This window comes from Aquarana catesbeiana, linkage group LG03 (assembly GCF_042186555.1).
Source record: "Aquarana catesbeiana isolate 2022-GZ linkage group LG03, ASM4218655v1, whole genome shotgun sequence".
In the NCBI taxonomy this organism is placed as follows: Eukaryota; Metazoa; Chordata; class Amphibia; order Anura; family Ranidae; genus Aquarana; species Aquarana catesbeiana.
Genome location: NC_133326.1, coordinates 14981343 through 15001105, shown reverse-complemented (window position 1 = coordinate 15001105; position 19763 = coordinate 14981343). Strand labels below are relative to the sequence as shown.

Below are 19763 nucleotides of genomic sequence, written 5' to 3'. Positions count from 1 at the left end.
GGGGTAGAACAGCTTGATAGGGAACTTTTACTTACGGATAAAACTAAGATGGACGGGAGGGAAAGTGGTAATGATATTTCATGCCCTTTTATAACAGGATACTCCCACCAACATTTTTCAATTAAGAAATTATTATATAGGCATTGGCACATCGTTAAAAAGGATGGCATACTAGGACCCATACTTCCTGATAAACCCCAGGTTGTTTTCAGAGGGGTTCCCTGTATTAAATTATTTGTGGCCCCTAGTGTTTGTGACCCTCCCACTAGTAAACCTATGTTTTTTCAAAACCTATTGGGTTACTATAGATGCAAGAATTGTGCGGTTTGTTCTATTAATGCCGTTAAGGACAGGAAGGTCAGTCACTTTCATTCCACTAGCACTTCCCACGATTTTCCAATAAAATCCTTTATTACTTGCTCTACTGCCAACGTTGTGTATCTTCTGACCTGCCCTTGTGGGTTGCAGTACGTGGGACGTACAGTGCGGCCCCTGCAAGTCAGACTCAACGAGCATATTGGATAGAGAAAAGGCTTCAAAGGCCATCCATTTTCTAAACATTATCTAGATGTACACAGACAGGACCCTAAGGGTACCTCGTTCGTAGGTATCGTCAGATTAAAATTACCATGGAGAGGGGGACCCAAAAGACGTGCCTCCTCCAAGTTAGAAATGGAATGGATATATAAAATCAGATGCTATAGACCTCTTGGGTTAAATGTAGACATTGAAATAAATGCATTTATTGATAACGCCTAAGACATGATTTCCCTTTTTCTTTTGTATAATCTCCAATTGCTGTTCCTTGTATCCCATTTAATTTTGCGAGGAGGACACCAGGGCAATATGATGTCATCCACCAAATAGACGCCAAAATCTTTTTCTATGATCGATATGGTATATGAATCATTAATTAATTCCCAATCCTTTATTGATAAAAACTTTTTTCCTCAATATGTATGTGCATTATTTTTCTACGCATATTTTTTGTCGGTTTTGTAGTTTGTGTATGTAGATCTGCCTTAATATTAGATTTATGGTGCATCTGCGTTCTGCAGCTTTTGGTTGCAGCATGCAATTGAGTACTTTTCAATATTTTTAGACTTACACACATCAGATGTTAGTCCAGTAGTGTCAGCTTATACACATCCTTTGTGTCTTTTTTATTTAGATTCCTCCCCTTTTTTCTTTATTTTGGTCTAATATCTCCTTTGCGTGGCGGACATCATGTCGAGGCTTGGTGTTCTCCTGCGCAGGATTGATGCTAATTACGTAACGACGCCCAGACGAAAACGAGGTCTCGTTGCCGTATTTTACTATAAAGCTGATGGTTCAGTGCGTCGCCCGTGCCCCTATGAAGACGTCATCTATGACGAAACATGTAGGGCGTGGCTACGCAATATACGCCATCAAGTTTTATGCCCCATGTTTGTTTTTTGTACACGGGTGTTCGTTACCAATTTTAACTTGCCGGCTTTTTAGTATGTTTATGGCGTAGAAGTGTGCTCCGTCCTTTTGAGCAATAAAGGCTTATCTTTTTTACTACACTATTAGAGTCTTTTTAGGATTTTTGCACTCACGGCCCTCCGGACCAGTGAGTGCTTCTTCCTAGATCGACATTTCGGATTCGCTTGACCCTGGAACGCCACAGACATCTGAGGATCCAGACGTGGGAGTTCATCTGCCCCCGCTGAGGAACGTGGGAGTCCATCTGTCCCCGCAGAGGGCTGTATCTGCCTGCGCGTTTGACCTTGCTCTAAAGAAGGTCCACCGGTTCCGGTAAGGACATAATCTTCACTGTAATCTGGATTCACCTTCAGCCTGGATGTTCCCTTCACATATCCCTCTTCCCCTCTCCTCATATGCGGGTTAAGGTGGATGGAATCTGGATGTGTGACCCTTCCCCACTGGACCTGCTGGCTCTTTATGTTTATGAATGGACTCTATCATATACTTCCTAAGGAGTTTATGAACTTTATCACATTCTTTGATCATTTTTTCTTGTCACGCATGATTCATGATCACCGATTTATGTCACTTTATTGTTAGATTATTGATTTATGCCACTTTATTGCAAGCGCACTTATTTTATTCTCCTTAGTTATCACTACATTGATATTTGTGGTTTTTGTTGCAGCTGCAGCTCTCTTTGTTATTTTGCTCTTTAGCGCGGTTCTTTCTTTTATTATTTATCCGTGCATATAAACATTAACTGCAATGTAAATATTAATACTATAGCCTAGAATGTACTCTAGGAGAATGGCTAGAAGCTGATGAAATGTTCCCTGAGAGGTACCTCTTAGCATTAGCAATAAGTGAAGGTCTCTGGGTAACAACTGTAAAGGAACAGTCTTTAGTCCTAACTCTTCAGCTGGCTAGCGTTGGGGCCCAATGGTACAATTGATGCACATGAGAGTAGTCCCAGCCAGGCCTGCAGGCAGCAATAAGGCTACTAGACGGCTGAATGGTCATTTCCTAAAGGGCTCAGTCTCTCTAGCAGCAAAGTAAATCCCACACAGCATTATTATTAATAATAATATTTTACTATATATAATTATTATTATTTTTACTATAGGTATGGAGTATACATTAAAGTGGATGTAAACCCTCACATATACTCAGTGAAGTGAACAGTGTCAGATCATACACAGAGATTAAACAAATCTTCCTACATACATTTTACATGTATATCTGCTGTCTTTAGCTTTATATATTCTTTAGAAAGTTCACATTGTTTTAGAGATTTTCTCTTCCTGTTCAGCACTGTGTGTGAAGTCTTGGCATACAGCCAAGACAGCTGATTGGAGGAAAGGCACACGCCCCCTCATCCACATAGGCAGAGATTTTCAGAGCTGTCCTGTGAATAGTTTAGCTCTCTGCCAATCTATTTATAGCACCCTCCCTGACATAAAATTCAGCCTGGTTTTATCTCAGTTGATGGAGAACTTGTCAGAAGTTATCATGCTGATAACAAAAGAACAGAGCAGGAGAAAGCCACAGGCCATAGTGCTTTGAAGAGAGATAAGAAAAAACTGTAGATATATGTGCCCAGCTCAAATTTAGTGAATCGGGTTTACAGCTACTATATCTGTGTATAAAATATCTATACCTGGAATTCTTCTTTATGCACAGACATGTGAAGCCCTTAGAGAAAATCTACAATAATTACATCTGGCAAAACAGGCTTACAATACACAGTAATAATTATCGGCAGACAATCATTAAAGTGTGCATCTAGAGGAAAGCGATAAACAATTATGATTATGAAGAAATGTCAATCAATAGAAATAAGTCAATGTATTTATCTTCAACTGCTGCCAGATTGTATTTCTGTTATGTGTCTTGTTTCAATAGATTTGCCGAGTTATCCTCAGCATAATTCAATTTGATCATGTGACTGGACTGGCATACCCTTTGATTAAATAGGGAGAATTTACTAAGGCCAAGTTTACACTTGTGGTTTAGTGGGAAGAAGAAAAAAAAAAAAAAAGGCAGTTGAGGTGCATTTTTACTGCCCCTCACCTGCCCCCCTTTCAAGTCCAACTCCAGAAAATTGGTCCTTTCAGTGGGGTAACCCCCACTGCAAGGGTTAACTGCTTGTTTAGGTGTAGGGGAGAGTAAAAGAACTTTTACTTACCTGATCCTCCGGCAGATGGTTACCCCCCACCCCCCACCCCTCCCCTGCGCTGGTGGAGCCTCAGCATCAAAACTTCCAATGCAGGGCTATGGACCCTGACATCAGGACCTTAGGTGGTTGGAGCATGGGGGAGGAGACACTGAGAGGGCCAGTCTAGTAGAGCAAAGAAATGGAGGAGCAGGTAAGAAAATCTTCTTTTCTATGTCCCCTGGGCCTTAATGAGCAGTCAACCCTTGCAGTGCTGGTGCAGCCACACTGCATGGAGGAATTTTCTGATTGAGTCTGGTTGAGCTTAAAGTGATTGTTAAGGTTCGCTTTTTAAAAAAAAAAAAAAAAACAAACAAACATGTTATACTTACCTCCTCTGTGCAGTTGGTTTTGCACAGAGCAGCCCAGATCCTCCTCTTCTCGGGTCCCTCTTCTGCTCTCCTGGCCCCTCCCTCCTTCAAGTGCCCCCTCAGCCAGCAGCTTGCTATAGGGGGCACCCGAGCCAAGTCAGAGCTCCGTGTATCCATTCAGACACGGAGCCAAGACCTGGCCCCGCCCCCTCTCTCCACTGATTGGCTGACAGACTTTGATTGACAGCCGTGGGAGGCAATGCTGTGTCTCAACCAATCAGGAGGAGTGTCCTGGATGGCTGAGGGGATCGTGGACACCGCTGGAACGAGAAGGGGCTCAGGGTAAGCATTAGGCAGGTGCTAGGGAGGCTGCTACACACAGAAGGTTTTTTTATCTTAATGCATAGAATGTATTAAGATAAAAAGACCTTCTGCCTTTACAACCCCTTTAAAGCTGCAAAGGCAGCCAGACAGGGTTGTAATCTACTTCACAGCGCAGCAAGAACTATACCCCTGCAATACTGCCCACAAAATGCAACCTGTTCAAGTGAATCAGGCCATGCCGCAGCCACCCTGCAATGCATGTTGTTGCTCTGTGATGGTGCAGGCTTTTAGGGTTTTAAACTAGGGGGGAGGAGGCAACATATTGAGCAACAGCAAGAGGAATGCAAAGGCTGACTTGTCCCACCTCCCTCTGCATTCCTCTTGCCATTGCTTGCCTCAGGAAAGTGTTCACAGCACAGAAAATTTGCAGCTATGAATCAGCCATCTCTATCAAAGCTGTTGTCGAATTGGCCACGGCAGGAGAGGAAGGGGGCAGATCAGTACCCATAACTAGGGTTAGAAAACTCTTATGCCGTGTACACACGGGCGGACTTTTTGGCATCAAAGGTCCGACAGTCTTTCCGACTGACTTTCGACAGAGTTACGACGGACTTTCGATGGACTTTCTAACGAATAGACTTGCCTACACACGATCACACCAAAGTCCGACGGATTCGAACGTGATGACGTACGACAGGACTAAAATAAGGAAGTTCGTAGCCAGTAGCCAAAAGCTGCCCTAGCATCGGTTTTTGCCCGTTGGACTAGCATACAGACGACCGGATTTTTCGACCGGACTCGAATCCGTCGGAAAGATTTGAAACATGTTTCAAATCTAAAGACCGTCTGAGTTTCGACCGAAAAGGTCCGCCGGAGGTCCGATGAAGCCCACACACGGTCGAATTGTCCGACGGATTCGTTCCGTCGGACAAGTTCGCTCGAAAAGTCCGGTCGTGTGTACACGGCATTAGAAACATAGAACCAAGTGCTATATGTACTTTTCCCCATAGGGGACAGAATCGTAAAATAAATATTATAGTTATAGATCTTCTTTAATATGTTGTCACTGTCAGTGGAAAACAGCTTTGAAGGAGACGGATGATTCATGATTGCATCTCTGGGCTGTAAACACTTTCTTGAGACAAGCAAAGGCAAGAATAAGGCAGAGAGAGGGGGGATGCTGTTTGTCTCAGGAAAGTGTTCACAGCCCAGACAACTTGCAGCTATGAATCAGCCATCTCCTTCAAAGCTGTTGTTGGATCAGCCGCAGCAGGAAAGGAAAGGTTCAGGTCAGTACTCATAACTAGGGCTAGATAACTCTTAGAAACCTGGGACCAAGTGCGATATATACTTTGCCCCACAGAAAGCAGAACTATAAAATAAAAATTATAGCTATAGATCTTCTTTAACCACTTGCCGACCAGCCGCCACAGTTGTACTGCAGCAGAATGGCACGGCTGAGCGAAACGACATTATGTAACGTCGCTTCGTCCTGTGGCCACTAGGGGCGCGCGCGTGCCCCCCACTCGCCTCCCGAGCCGATGCGAGTGCCTGGCAGTCATGGTCACCGCTGGGCTCCCGTGATCGCCGCTGACATACGGAGAACCGGGATCTGTGTGTGTAAACTGAGGTCTCTGAGGGGAGAACAGACAGATCATGTGTTCATACATAGTATGAACAGCAAACTGTCATCTCCCCTGCACAGTCCCCTACCCCCTTCAGTTAGTACACACACTAGGGAACACACTTAACCCCTTGATCGCCCCTCTAGTGTTAACCCCTTCACTGCCAGTGAAATTTTTACAGTAATCAATGCATTTTTATAGCATTGATCGCTGTATTAATGCCAATGGTCCCAAAAATGCGTCAAAATTGTCCAATGTGTCCGCCATAATGTTGCAGTCCCGACGGCCCGGGAGCTCCGTGAGTCGGGTCGCAGGTCCCGCGGACTCGATTGCCGCGGGGATACCCGCGATCGCCTCACGGAGAGGACGAACAGGGAGATGCTGATGTAAACAAGCATCTCCCTGTTCTGCCTAGTGACAGTGTCACTGGATCTCTGCTCTGTCATCGGGAGCAGAGATCAGTGACGTGTCACAGCTAGCCCATCCCCCCTACAGTTAGAAAACACTTCCTAGTACTGACTTAACCCCTCCCCGCCCCCTAGTGGTTAACCCCTTCACTGCCAGTGTCATTTACACAGGAATCAGTGCATTTTTATAGCACTGATTGCTGTATAAATGACAATGGTCCCAAATATGTTTCAAAATTGTCTGATGTGTCCGCCATAATGTCGCAGTCACAATAAAAATCGCTGATCACCGCCATTACTAGTAAAATATTATTAATAAAAATGCCAGAAAACTATCCCATAGTTTGTAAACGCTATAACTTTTCTGCAAACCAATCAATAAACGCTTATTGCGATTTTTTTCTACCAAAAATATGTAGAAGAATACGTATCGGCCTAAACTGAGGAAAAAAATGTGTTTTTTTTAATTATTTTTTGGGGATATTTATTATAGCAAAAAGTAAAAAATAATGCGTTTTTTAAAAATTGTCGCTCTTTTTTTGTTTATAGCGCAAAAAAAAAAAAACCGCAGAGGTGATCAAATACCACCAAAAGAAAGCTCTATTTGTGGGAAAAAAAGGACGTCAATTTTGTTTGGGAGCAACGTCGCACGACCGCGCAATTGTCAGTTAAAGCGACGCAGTGCCGAATCACAAAAAGTGCTCTGGTCAGGAAGTGGTTAAGCACTGACTATAGTGTGAAACGCGTCAGCTTTCCTGCTTTGTGATGCTGTGGCATGTATTTTTATGATTACACTTAAATAAAGATGGAAGATTACTTTTGAGTGCGGCTGTCCAGGATTTCTCATTTACCTCTCAATTACCAGCATTGCCTGCACCTGTTACTTCCAGCATGGAGAAAATGTTTGTTCCTCACAGACCTCTTTCAGAGCGGTGATATTTTTCTCTCTCTGCTACTTCTGGACTTTGCTCAAAAATCGCAGATCACCGCCATTATTAGTAAAAAAAAAAAAATTAATAATAAAAATGCCATAAAACTATCCCCTATTTTGTAGACGCTATAACTTTTGCACAAACCAATCAATATACGCTTATTGCGATTTGTTTTACCAAAAATATGTAGAAGAATACACATCGGCCTAAACTGAGGAAAAAATTAGCTTTTTTACATATTTTGGGGGGATATTTATTATAGCAAAAAGTAAAAAATAATACGTTTTTTTGAATATTGTCGCTCTTTTTTTGTTTATAGCGCAAAAAATAAAAAACGCAGAGGTGATTAAATACCACCAAAAGAAAGCTCTATTTGTGGGAAAAAAAGGACGTCAATTTTGTTTGGCTGCAACGTCGCATGACTGCGCAATTGTCAGTTAAAGCGAGGCAGTGCCAAATCGCAAAAAGTGCTCTGGTCAGGAAGGGGGTAAAATCTTCCGGGGCTAAAGCGGTTAATATGTTGGACAACAGCTTTGAAGGAAACAGGTGATTCATGACTGCATCTTGACTGGGCTGTAAACACTTTCTTGAGACAAGCAACGGCAAGAGCAATGCAGGGGGGGGGGGGGATGTGTCAGCCTTTGCATTCCTCTAGCTGTTGCTTGATATGTTGCCTCTTCACTGCCTGGTTTAACCCATAAAAGCCCACACCACTATGCAGGGTGCAGTCAAGAAGAAAATGGCCACCATTAGTGATCTGCTACTATAATGGATGTGTGGGTACAAGACAGAGGAGACACTGCAAAAAATGTAAGCCCTTTCAGGGGTTTGTGATTGCCTGTGTGTATGCACTTGATGGTAACCAATAAAAAAAAGGAGACTAAGCTAGAGATCTACTTAAAACATAATCAATAAAATATTTCCCTTTATCAGTTCTATATCTACCTAAGCACAAGTTAACCTTGCCTTGCCTTGTCTATGCACCACACAGTACATCCTATGTGCCCACACTGGCCCCCAAAGTTCACCTATGCTGGATGTATTTGAACCAGTTGAGGAATCAGCCATCTCCTTCAAAGCTGTTGTTGGATCAGCTGTGGCAGGAGAGGAAGGGTAAATAGTCATAACTAGGGTTAGATAACTCCTAGAAACATGGGACCAAGTGCTATATGTACTTTGACCCATAGGGGGCAGAACTGTAAAATAAAAATTAAAGCTATAGATCTTCTTTAATATGTTATCAGTGGACAACAGCTTTGAAGAAGACGGATGATTCATGACTGCATCTTGTCTGGGCTGTAAACACTTTCTTGAGACAAGCAAGGGCAAGATAAATGTAGAGGGAGGGGGATGTGTCAGTCTTTGCATTCCTCTTGCTGGTGCATGACAGGTTGCTCTCCCACTGCCTGGTTTAACCCATAAAAGCCCACACCACTACGCCATTTAAGAAAAAGATGCCCACCATAAGTGACCTGCTACCAGAAACGGATGTGTGGGTGCAACATCTAGAAGGAACTGCATAAAATGTATCCACTTTAGGGGTTTGTGAATGCATGAGTGTGTAGGCAGGTGCAGTCTACTTTCTCCACTGCAGGTGGTGCGGCATTGCAGAGAGAAAGAAAGTCGAGAGGAACATGGTTCCTCTATGGTTTCCTGGGTCACTGGGGGAGCTATCCGATTGGATGCTGGCACCCCATGTGACTTTGGTGGCCATCTTGGGTCGGTCAGAGCAGGGCTTTTTTTCAGCGGGAACGTGGGGGAACGCAGTTCCGGCACCTCCAGCACTGAATGTATGTAATAACATGGGGTGTGGGGTGTGCTGGAGGGTCTATTGATGTTGGCTGCTAGGGGGTCTATTGTCACTGGTGGGGATCTGATTTTGCGTAAGGGTCTATTGTTGCTGATATGGAATCTATTGTTGCTGGGGGGGGTCTTATGTTGCTGGAAGGGATCTGCTGTTGAGGGAGAGGTCTATTTTTATTGGCTGTTGGAGGATCTATTGATGCTGGCTGCTGGGAGATCTGTTGTTGCTGCTGGGGGGGGTCTAATGTTGCTTGGGTGGATATTTTGTTGTGGGTGGTTCACTGTTGCTGCAGGGAATCTATTGTTGTTGGGGTGGAGTCCATTGTTGCTGGGGGAGTCTGTTGTTGTGTGGGGATCTATTGCTGGAATTCTATTGTTGATGGCTGCAGGGGATCTATTTTACTGCTTTTCTTTTTATCATTAACATGTTCCACACAAAATGATACTAGGTTCTAGATTGTCTAAAAGGGGCAGTACTGGTAGGTGGGTAGGGGGTGGATTCAAAAGACGGTGGTCAGAGGTGGGTAGGGGGCAGAGAGAAGGGGTGACTCAGAAGGGGGGGGTGGGTGTTCCTGCACCTATTCTCCGAGAAAAAAAGCCCTGGGTCACAGTATATTTAAAGCGGAGGTCCACCTACATCAACCTAAAAAAAAAAATATTAAAAGCCAGCAGCTACAAATACTGCAGCTGCTGACTTTTAATACATGGCCACTTACCTGTCCCAGGGTCCAGCGATGTCGGCAGGTGACGCAGAGAACCCGCTCGGTTCTCGGCAGCTGCCGCCACCATCCTAGGTGAGGGAATCAGGAAGTGAAGCATTGCGGCTTCACTTCCCGGTTCCCTACTGCGCATGCTTGAGTCGCACTGCGCATCGTAACTGGTCCCCGCTATCTCCTGTGAGCTGTGTGTTTCCCAGGAGACAGCACGGAGGGACAGGAAGAGGCGTAGACTCCCATGGGAGTCTATGCCGGAAGTGGGTGCAAATACCTGTCTTAGACTGGTATCTGCACCCCCATCCCCCCTGAAAGGTGCCAAATGTGACACCGGAGGGGGGGAGGGTTCCGAAAAGCGGAAGTTCCATTTTTGTGTGGAACTCTGCTTTAAGACCCTGGCTCCCAGACCTGGCAAGTGTTTTGCATGTGGGCAGTGTAGGGACAGGTCACCCGTCAGTCAGGGACAGTATTATCGGCAGGGAGAGGTTCCAGACAAATAGGGAAAGAGCAGGGACATGCCATCCATCCTGGAAGCCTCCTCATTTGGGTATGGACCGCCCATGCCCCTCGAGACAGGCGTTGTCGGTGCACCCGAGACCTACTGTTGAACTCTACTCTGCAAAAAGCTGGTGAACGTGCCTGGCCGAGTTGTCTTCTCGCCGGGTAGTTGTGCTTTGTTGAACTTTAATTGCAATACAGTTCTGGAGAAGAGAAGTTTTTTGATCACAGACAAATCGACTTAGTAATAGCACCACATCCCTTAATAGGTTATATATAGAGAGAGGGAATGGGATTTTTGAGGTGCAAATTAATTTGAAGAATAATAACAACTATGTTATATAAGAAAAAATTTAATTTTAGAAAAAATAAAAAAATTGTTAAAAACACAACAATTGGCAAGTACAGATCAACAAGATTTTGTGGATACAGCATAAAAGGACAGGATTTCCTACATGTTTCACCCATATATCGGGCTTCTTCAGGGGATGCTGTCCAGATAGAGGTACAAGCCTACTTGGTCTCTTGAAATATTGGTCAAATCACTAAAGAGTCCCAGGTGTCTGCGTCCAGACAACCATGTGCTAAAGGTTACCATAGGGGGCATTCAAGGACGTAAAAAATAAAGTTCTGCAGTGGACTCAAAGCCAAGGGACAAATGCTGTCTAGAACCGCCAGTACTTGTTGATAGAACTGCCATTCAACGACAGCATGTGTATGTCCCTGGGTGACCTAGGTCGTTGTAGGTCAGTATCCACAAAATCTTGTTGATCTGTTTTTGCCAATTGTTGTGTTTTTAACAATTTTTTTTTTTAATTTATCCTTTATCAGTCCATATAAACACAAGTTAACCACAATTAAACTGTTGCCGTCACACCGGGTTCCCCTCCAAAGTTCCCATACCTGTGCCGGGTGCATTTGAACCAGTTGAGGATGTCCGTGCAGCGAGTGTAATAAATCTGATCAAATGGGTGAGCGTACGATTCCTGCACAGTCACAGCATAGCTGAAAGAGAGGAGAGCAGAGAGGAGAGGTTAATGGCTTATAGAAACTTGGAATGATTTCTATACAGATCAGCAACAGAGATGGCTAGAACCTCATCTAAAAAATGAATGCACAGAAAAAAAAAAAAAAACATGACGCGGCCCTAATTACATTTAAAATATGTGCAGCCTCATCTGCCACCACTTTTCACCATGAATGGCAGGACAGCTATCTTAGTTGCCTGAAAATAGCTCAGTTATCATACGATGCTGGATTTCTTTGTGTCGGGGCTGTGGGGACTGTATTATGTGTAATGAAATCAAGCAGCGTTTTTTTTTTTTTTTTCTTGTCTGAGATATAAAACACAAATCACTGCAGAGAAACTCCGAAACCTAAAAAAATCTAATTTCTCTGCACATTTATTGGTGCCATATTACAGCTTTCATGGTTTTATTGAGAATAATACACACCAATGGAACGCGGCCTCTAGCCGCAGCCTGACAACGAATTAAAAACCTGCAAAAAAGCGGTAATTTAATCTAAACCCCACATAAAATGCCTGCCTTTACACGCACATGAGCTTTAATGGCATCCCAGTCTTAGTCCGTAGGGTTCAATATTGTGTTGGCCCGCCCTTTGCCGCTATAACAGCTTCAACTCTTCTGGAAAGGCCGCCCACAAGGTTTAGGATTGTGTCTATGGGAATGGTTGACCATTCTTCCAGAAGCGCATTTGTGAGGTCAGGCACTGATGTTGGGCGAGAAGGCCTGGCTCGCAGTTGCGACTCTATGTCATCCCAAAGGTGTTCTATCGGGTTGTGCAGGCCAGTCAAGTTCCTCCACCCCAAACTCGTTCATCCATGTCTTATGGACCTTGCTTTGTGCACTGGTCCAAATCATTTGGTGGAAAGGAGGGGGGGTTATGGTGTGGGGTTGTCCCCTTAGTTCCAGTGAAGGGAACTCTTAAGGCATACCAAGACATTTTGGACAATTTCATGCCCCCAACTTTGTGGGAACAGTTTGGGGACGGCCCCTTCCTGTTCCAACATGACTGTATACCAGTGCACAAAGCAAGGTCCATAAAGACATGGATGAGTGAGTGGTGAGTCACTCCTCGTTTCCAAGTCCAACAAGTGGAGTATCAATAGTGGGCTTCTGATCATCCACCATCAAATATATATCAAAGACACGGATGAGTGAGTTTAGGGTGGAGGAACTTGACTGGCCTACACAGAGTCCTGACCTCAACCCGATAGAACACCTTTGGGATGAATTACAGCGGAGACTGCAAGTCAGGCCTTCTCGTCCAACATCAGTGCCTGACCTCACAAATCTGCTTCTGGAAGAATGGTCAAACATTCCCATAGACACACTAAAACTTGTGGACAGCCTTCCCAGAAGAGTTGAAGCTGTTATAGTTGCAAAGGGTGGGCCAACTCAATATTGAACCCTACGGACTAAGACTGGCCTGAACAGAGTCCTGACCTCAATGCATACATATAATATACATTAGTATCCTTAGCAAAGTGCCGATAAAGTCCACCCAGGGGAATTCTTTCTTTTCTAAATAATACTTGGATGTGGCACAGCTCTGGTATACCTAGGGAAACTAACTATTCCATAGTGACCTCAATGCAATAGAACACCTTTGGGATGAATTAGAGCGGAGACTGCAAGGCAGGCCTTTACATCCAGCATCAGTGCCTGACCTCACAAATGCTCTTCTGGAAGAATGGTCAAACATTCCCATAGACACACTCCTAAACCTTGTGGACGGCCTTCCCAGAACAGTTGAAGCTGTGATAGCCGCAAATGGTGGCTCTCTGCAAAGTATTGACTTTAGGGGGGTGAATAGTTATGCACATTGACCTTTCTTTTCTTTTTTAGATTTCCCTCCTCTCCTTCCTGCTCGTTTTCAGCTGCTGCAGGGGGAGTCACACAGGGGGATCGGTTCCAGTATTTGCACCCCCACTGATCACCCACCGTGTCCATCTGTCCAGGATCCAATTCCCCCTGTTGCCCTGACCCCCCTGTTTGCCCCTTCCCCCTGTTTTGATATTTTGGGTGGGGAGGTCTTCAAGTAAGCTGTACAGGGCCCCGTGATTTCTAATATCAGACCTGTGTGGTTAATGAAGTGATGAGGATCCCGACCTCTTTGTGTACATGCCGTGCCAACAGCAATGACAACTTCCTTCCAGGTTTGGCTGAGGTCCAGGCGGAGGTAAGATAGGCTTCCCCTAAAGAGATGAGTTTTCAGGGATCGCCTAAAAGTGGACAAAGTAGGACAGTGGTATCCAAACTGCTGCCCAGGTGCCAAATATGGCCCTTAGCTTCCTTTAATCTGGCCCTTGGGGCACTATTAAATTTAATGATACCAATGATGGGGCACCATTCCCCTACTGATACAATCAATGGGGCACTAATATTCACGTTGATACCAACATAGGGATACTATTTCCTCCATTGAAACCAATGATGGGGCACTGATGCCGGGGCATTTTCTACTCCCACTGACCACAGCATTCCACACCCTAAAGCCTGAAGGACAGTAAACTGGACTTTTGCTTAGAAAGTTTGGAGACCCCTGGGAGTAGGAGATAGCCGGACAGATTAGGGTAGGGACTGGAGTTAGAGAGAAAAGTCCTGGAGGTGAGCATGGAAGGAGGAGACAAGAGAGGAGGAAGTCTTGGAAGTAGATGGTTTGGGTGATATTTTGAGATATAGTTGAGAGCAGAGTTATATGCCTTTGTATGTTGTTGGTATTTTGAATTTTATTTGTTTAGCTTTTTTGGAAGCCAGTGGAGGGATTGTCAGAGAGGGGTGGAGGACACTGAGCGGTTGGTAAGGTTGATAAGTCTGACAGCACCATTCATGATAGCCTGAAGGTGGGGATAGTCTGTGTAGAGGTAGACCAACAAGGAAGTGTGACCAGGGCGTGACTGATTAGCTTTGTGGTCTTGTTGGTTAAGAATGGACATATTTTGGAGATGTTACGAAGGTGAAGGCAGCAAGATTTGGACAGCGATTGGATGGGAGGCTGAGATCTCATTCAGGGATTAGTATTCTTGCAGGAACAGAGAGCTCGATAGTTGTGCCATTGATCTTGATGGAAAAGTCAGGGACGATCTCCCTTGACTTGAGGATCAGAAACAACTGTTTGCAGTACGGGTTTTAGGGGTTAAAACAGGTAGCGAGGATGCGACATACCCTGTCTTCGGAGGGGCCCCAAAGTCAACCTTGGCATCATTGCATGATAGGTTCTTATATTTTTGCTGCAGGGACATAGTTTACAGGGTTCACCCAATAATAAAAAACAAGACCACCGTGTCTCCTCAGAACCCCTAGCTGATCCTGAGCAAGACAAAAACCCATTTGCGCGGTCCAATTTCCTTTCCTTATCACAAAAGGCCATGATGTTACTTTTTTTTCCAGCTTTTAATTTAGGTAGTTTATAGTAGTTTTATACTTCGTGGTTGTAAAAACGCATTCAACTCTTTTGTAAGTGCAATCTAGTAAGTCTCCTAAAACTAGTTCCTATAGAAGGCTGTTCCACATTTTCAATACTCTTACACCTATGGAAGTTAAACTGTTTTTTTCTTCCGAATGCAAATCATGCACTTGAGTCTTTGGTGGTGACCTTAAAGTCAACATTTTTCTTCTGAATTCTCTATATGGATCATTTACGTTTTTATAAAAGGTACTCTTGCTCTGCTCCCTCTTCTCAAGGATGAACTAATTCAGTGAAATGAATCTTCTCTCTTGGATTAAGTGCTCCATGTTTCTTATTAATGGAGTTGACTTTCTCTGCATTCTTTCCAGTTCCAGGACAACCCTTTTCTGATCTGGTGCCAAAAAACCAAACCATATATGTAATTTGGAAATCTACTTAAACATTCTACGAGGGCAAAAGTATGAGTCTATGGCGTTGATTTACAAAAGGCCAATAGGCTGTTCACTTTGCAAGTCAAGCTGCATTTTGCAAGGGAATTTTCCCCAGAGCTTTAAGCAGACCTTCACGCGCCTTAATCTGCTCTTGCCCTCTCTTTCCTCTCACTCTCTTCCAATTGGATAAAGCACGTTTGCATTACCCTGTCAGATGAGTATGACATCTACAACCCCTGCATTCAGCACATGCATAGATCTGCCGCAGGGCTTTGGATCCCAGCAGCCCTGTGGCACATGCAAGTCCCCTAACATCTGGGTATGCATAGAGTTTCCCCATGCACGCGCAAAGACGGTTACTATGGAAGTCCCAAAACTTTACTGTCTTTGCTCACACATGGAAAATATCCTGTGCATGGCCGCAAGACCTGACGGTATACCTTCGGTATATTCACGCACATGCGTTACTGGCCCCCCAGAGTAGGGGCAGAGCCACCAAATATTTGAGAACATGCCATACTGGCCCCCTCTAGAGTGAGGACAGAGCTACCAAATATCCAAGCACATGCCATACTGGCCCCGGCTAGAGTTAGGGCAGAGTGAACAAATATGTGAGCATGTGCTATACTGGCCCCCTCTAGAGTGGGGGCAGAGCCAGTGGCGTCACTAGGGTTGGTGTCACCCGGTGCCGAAAAAATTAGTGTCACCCCCTCCTCCACCAACTACCCAAGTACAGAACCCCCTCCACTAACTACAGACCCCATTCCATCAATATAGCCCCCTCCCTCAGTACATACCCCCTTCCATCAATATAGACCCCCCCACTAAGTACAGACTCCCCTCCCTCAGTACAGACCCCCCTCCATCAGTACAGACCCCCGCTCAGTGCAGACCCCCTTTCCTCAGTATAGACCCCCCCACTAAGTACTGACCCCCTCCCTCAGTACAGACTCCCCTCCCTTATTACAGACCCCCCCCCCCTCAGTGCAGAGTCTGCAGACCCCCCTCCATCAGTATCAACCTCCCACCTCAGTGCAGACCCCCCCCCCATCAGTACATACACCCCCCCTCAGTGCTGGCCCCCATCAGTATGGAATCCCCCTCTCAGTGCAGACCCCCCCATTAGTTTAGAATCCCCCCTCAGTGCAGACTCCCCCATCAGTATAGGATCCCCCCTCAGTGCAGACCCCCCATTAGTATAGAATCCCCCTCAGTGCAGACCCCCCATTAGTATAGAATCCCCTCTCAGTGCAGACCCCCCCCCATTAGTATAGAATCCCCCCTCAGTGCAGACCCCCCCATTAATATAGAATCCCCCCTTAGTGCAGACCCCCCATTAGTATAGACACCCCCTGCACATGTCCACCCACATATAAATAAAGTTTACAGACCTCAGAACAGCGCGGACAGATACACACAGCCGTGTGTGTCCCTCAGGCTCCTCCTCCTCTTGTGTGGATGTAAACAGAGAGGAGGGGGAGGCGGCTTCAGTCTGCTGCGCTGAGGGACACAGCGCAAGACCTGAGGCGCAGATCAGGGCAGCGGGCAGTGTTAGCAGTGCGTGCCGCTACCTACGGGTGTCACCCGGGTGCGGCCCGCACCCACCTAACAACGCCACTGGGCAGAGCTACTAAATTTCCCAAGCACGTGCCATACGGCCCCCCTTCTAGAGTGAGGGCAAAGCCACCAAACATCCAAGTGCGTGCTATACTGGCCCCCCTAGAGTAGGGGCAGAGCCACCAAATATCCGAGCATGTGCCATACTGGCCTCTTCTAAAGTGAGGGCAGAGCCACCAAAAAACAGGGGATCCTCTTCCATGTATGAGGTGAGGCTCTGCTGATTTCCATCATCCAATCAAGTGCATGCAAAAATGCATACCTTGCATTAATTGGGTATTCGTACTAAAGTGCTATGGGGAAAATCTCCCTGCAAAGTAGATAGTCTATTTGCCTTTATTAAATCAACCCCAATGCCTCTTACTACTGACTTTAGAAGATATTGATTGGCAATGCATGATGATGGCTACAACAACATGCATACTTGAAATCATTGATATATGTACATTCATGAGCAAGCACTATAACGGGAACTATGTGCTGAATATGGTGCAATATTGGAGATTGTACCTCCTATGTTTCATCCTCAAACATTGCAACTCCAGATCGCCCCTTTTTTCTCTCTCTTTTTGGACATCTCGGACTCAGTTTTTTTAAATTGCTTTCACATCTATACATTTTTTGATGTTTACCTATACATGCATCCCATATACAGTTGTGCTCATAAGTTTACATACCCTGGCAGAATGTATGATTTCTTGGCCATTTTTCTGAGAATATGAATGATAACACAAAAACTTTTCTATCACTCATGGTTACTGTTTGGCTTAAACCATTTATTATCAATCAACTGTGTTTACTCTTTTTAAATCATAATCACAACAGAAACTACCCAAATGACCCTGATCAAAAGTTTACATACCCTGGTGATTTTGGCCTGATAACATGCACACGAGTTGACACAAGGGGGTTTGAATGGTTATTAAAGGTAACCATCCCCACCTGTGATCTGTTTGCTTGTAATTAGTGTGTGTATAAAAGGTCAATGAGTTTCTGGACTCCTGACAGACCCTTGCATCTTTCATTCAGTGCTGCACTGACGTCTCTGGATTCTGAGTCATGGGGAATGCAAAAGAATGGTCAAAGGATCTGCGAGAAAAGGTAGTTGAACTGTATAAAACAGTAAAGAGATATAAAAAGATATCCAAGGAATTGAGAATTGCAATCTGCAGTGTTCAATCTGTAATCAGGAAGTGGAAAATGAGGGATTTTGTTGAAATCAAACGGTCAGGTAGACCAACTAAAATTTCAGCCACAACTGCCAGGAAAATTGTTCATGATGCAAAGAAAAACCCACAAAAAACTTCAGGTGAAATACAGGACTCTCTGAAAACATGTGGTGTGGCTGTTTCAAGATGCACAATAAGGAGGCACTTAAGAAAGATGGGCTGCATGGGTGAGTCTCCAGAAGAAAGCCATTACTATGCAAATGCCACAAAGTATCCCACTTACAATACGCCAAACAGCACAGAGACAAGCTTCAAACCTTCTGGCACAAAGTCATTTGGAGTGATGAGACCAAAATTGAGCTTTTTGCCACAACCATAAACGCTACATTTGGAGAGGAGTCAACAAGGCCTATGATGAAAGGTCCACCATTCCTACTGTGAAACACGGAGGTGGATCGCTGATGTTTTGGGGATGTGTGAGCTACAAAGGCACAGGAAATTTGGTCAAAACTGATGGCAAGATGAATACATTATGTTATCAAAAAATACTGGAGGAACATTTGCATTCATCAGCCAGGAAGCTGCCCATGGGACGTACTTGGACATTCCAACATGACAATGATCCAAAACACAAGGCCAAGTCGACCCGTCATTGGCTACAGCAGAATAAAGTGAAGGTTCTGGAGTGGCCATTTCAGTCTCCTGACCTCAATATCATTGAGCCACTCTGAGGAGATCTCAAAACGTGCCGTTCATGCAAAACAGCCCAAGAATTTACAGGAACTGGAGGTTTTTTGCCAAGAGGAATGGGCAGCTTTACCATCAGAGAAGATAAAGAGCCTCATCCACAAACACCACAAAAGACTTCAAGCTGTCATTGATGTTAAGGGTGCAATACAGGGTATTAAGAACTGGGGTATGTAAACTTTACTGGAGGAACATTTGCATTCATCAGCCAGGAAGCTGCGCATGGGACATACTTGGACATTCCGACATGACAATGATCCAAAACACAAGAACAATTCGACCTGTCATTGGCTACAGCAGAATAAAGTGAAGGTTCTGGAGTTCACATCTCAGTCTCCTGACCTCAATATCATTGAGCCACTCCGGGGAGATCTCAAACGTGCCGTTCATGCAAGACAGACCAAGAATTTACAGGAACTGGAGGCTTTTTGCCAAGAGGAATGGGCAGCTTTACCATCAGAGAAGATAAAGAGCCTCGTCCACAAATACCACAAAAGACTTCAAGCTGTCATTGATGTTAAAGGGGGCAAAACACGGTATTAAGAACTGGGGTGTGTAAACTTTTGATCAGGGTCATTTGGGTAGTTTCTGCTGTGATTATGATTTAAAAAGAGTAAACACAGTTGACTGATAATAGATGGCTATAGCCAAACACTAACCATGAGTGAAAGAAAAGTTTTTGTGATATCATTGAAATGGCCAAGAAATCAGTATATATACACTAATCTCCATGATGTATTAGTAATTTTTTTTATCTTGACAATAAAGATAAATTGCCCAAAAATTTAGCATGCAAGGACTAGGATCCTTCAACCCTTTGTTCCCCATTTTTACCCCACTTGATTGTGGGGTTGCATCCATGGTTTGCATTCAAGGTCAACGAGCAAATCTTTGGTTCCTACCTTCTAAACTTGAGCGTTCATACATAAGAAAAAGTCTGAGCTCACACTGCAGATTCGTAATTTTCCCAAGGAACCACTTAAAATTCTACAAACAGCCCCATTCGTCAACAGACACCCCCCCCCCCCCCCCCCCCCCACGCCATCCTGCTCCCAGTGCAATGTATCGAATCTGCACAGATGGCTTTG

General features: G+C 44.7%; 1 protein-coding gene across 5 annotated transcripts in view; it reads right to left on the bottom strand.

Annotated features, from left to right (window-relative positions):
- MEGF11 (multiple EGF like domains 11) overlaps positions 1–19763 on the bottom strand; it is an 838162-nt gene that overhangs the window by 649348 nt on the left and 169051 nt on the right. For all 5 annotated transcript variants that reach the window (XM_073618306.1, XM_073618307.1, XM_073618309.1 and 2 more), the window contains exon 3: positions 11181–11282. In XM_073618306.1, the coding sequence (XP_073474407.1) occupies positions 11181–11282 (102 nt within the window). The remainder of the gene's footprint in view (positions 1–11180; positions 11283–19763) is intronic.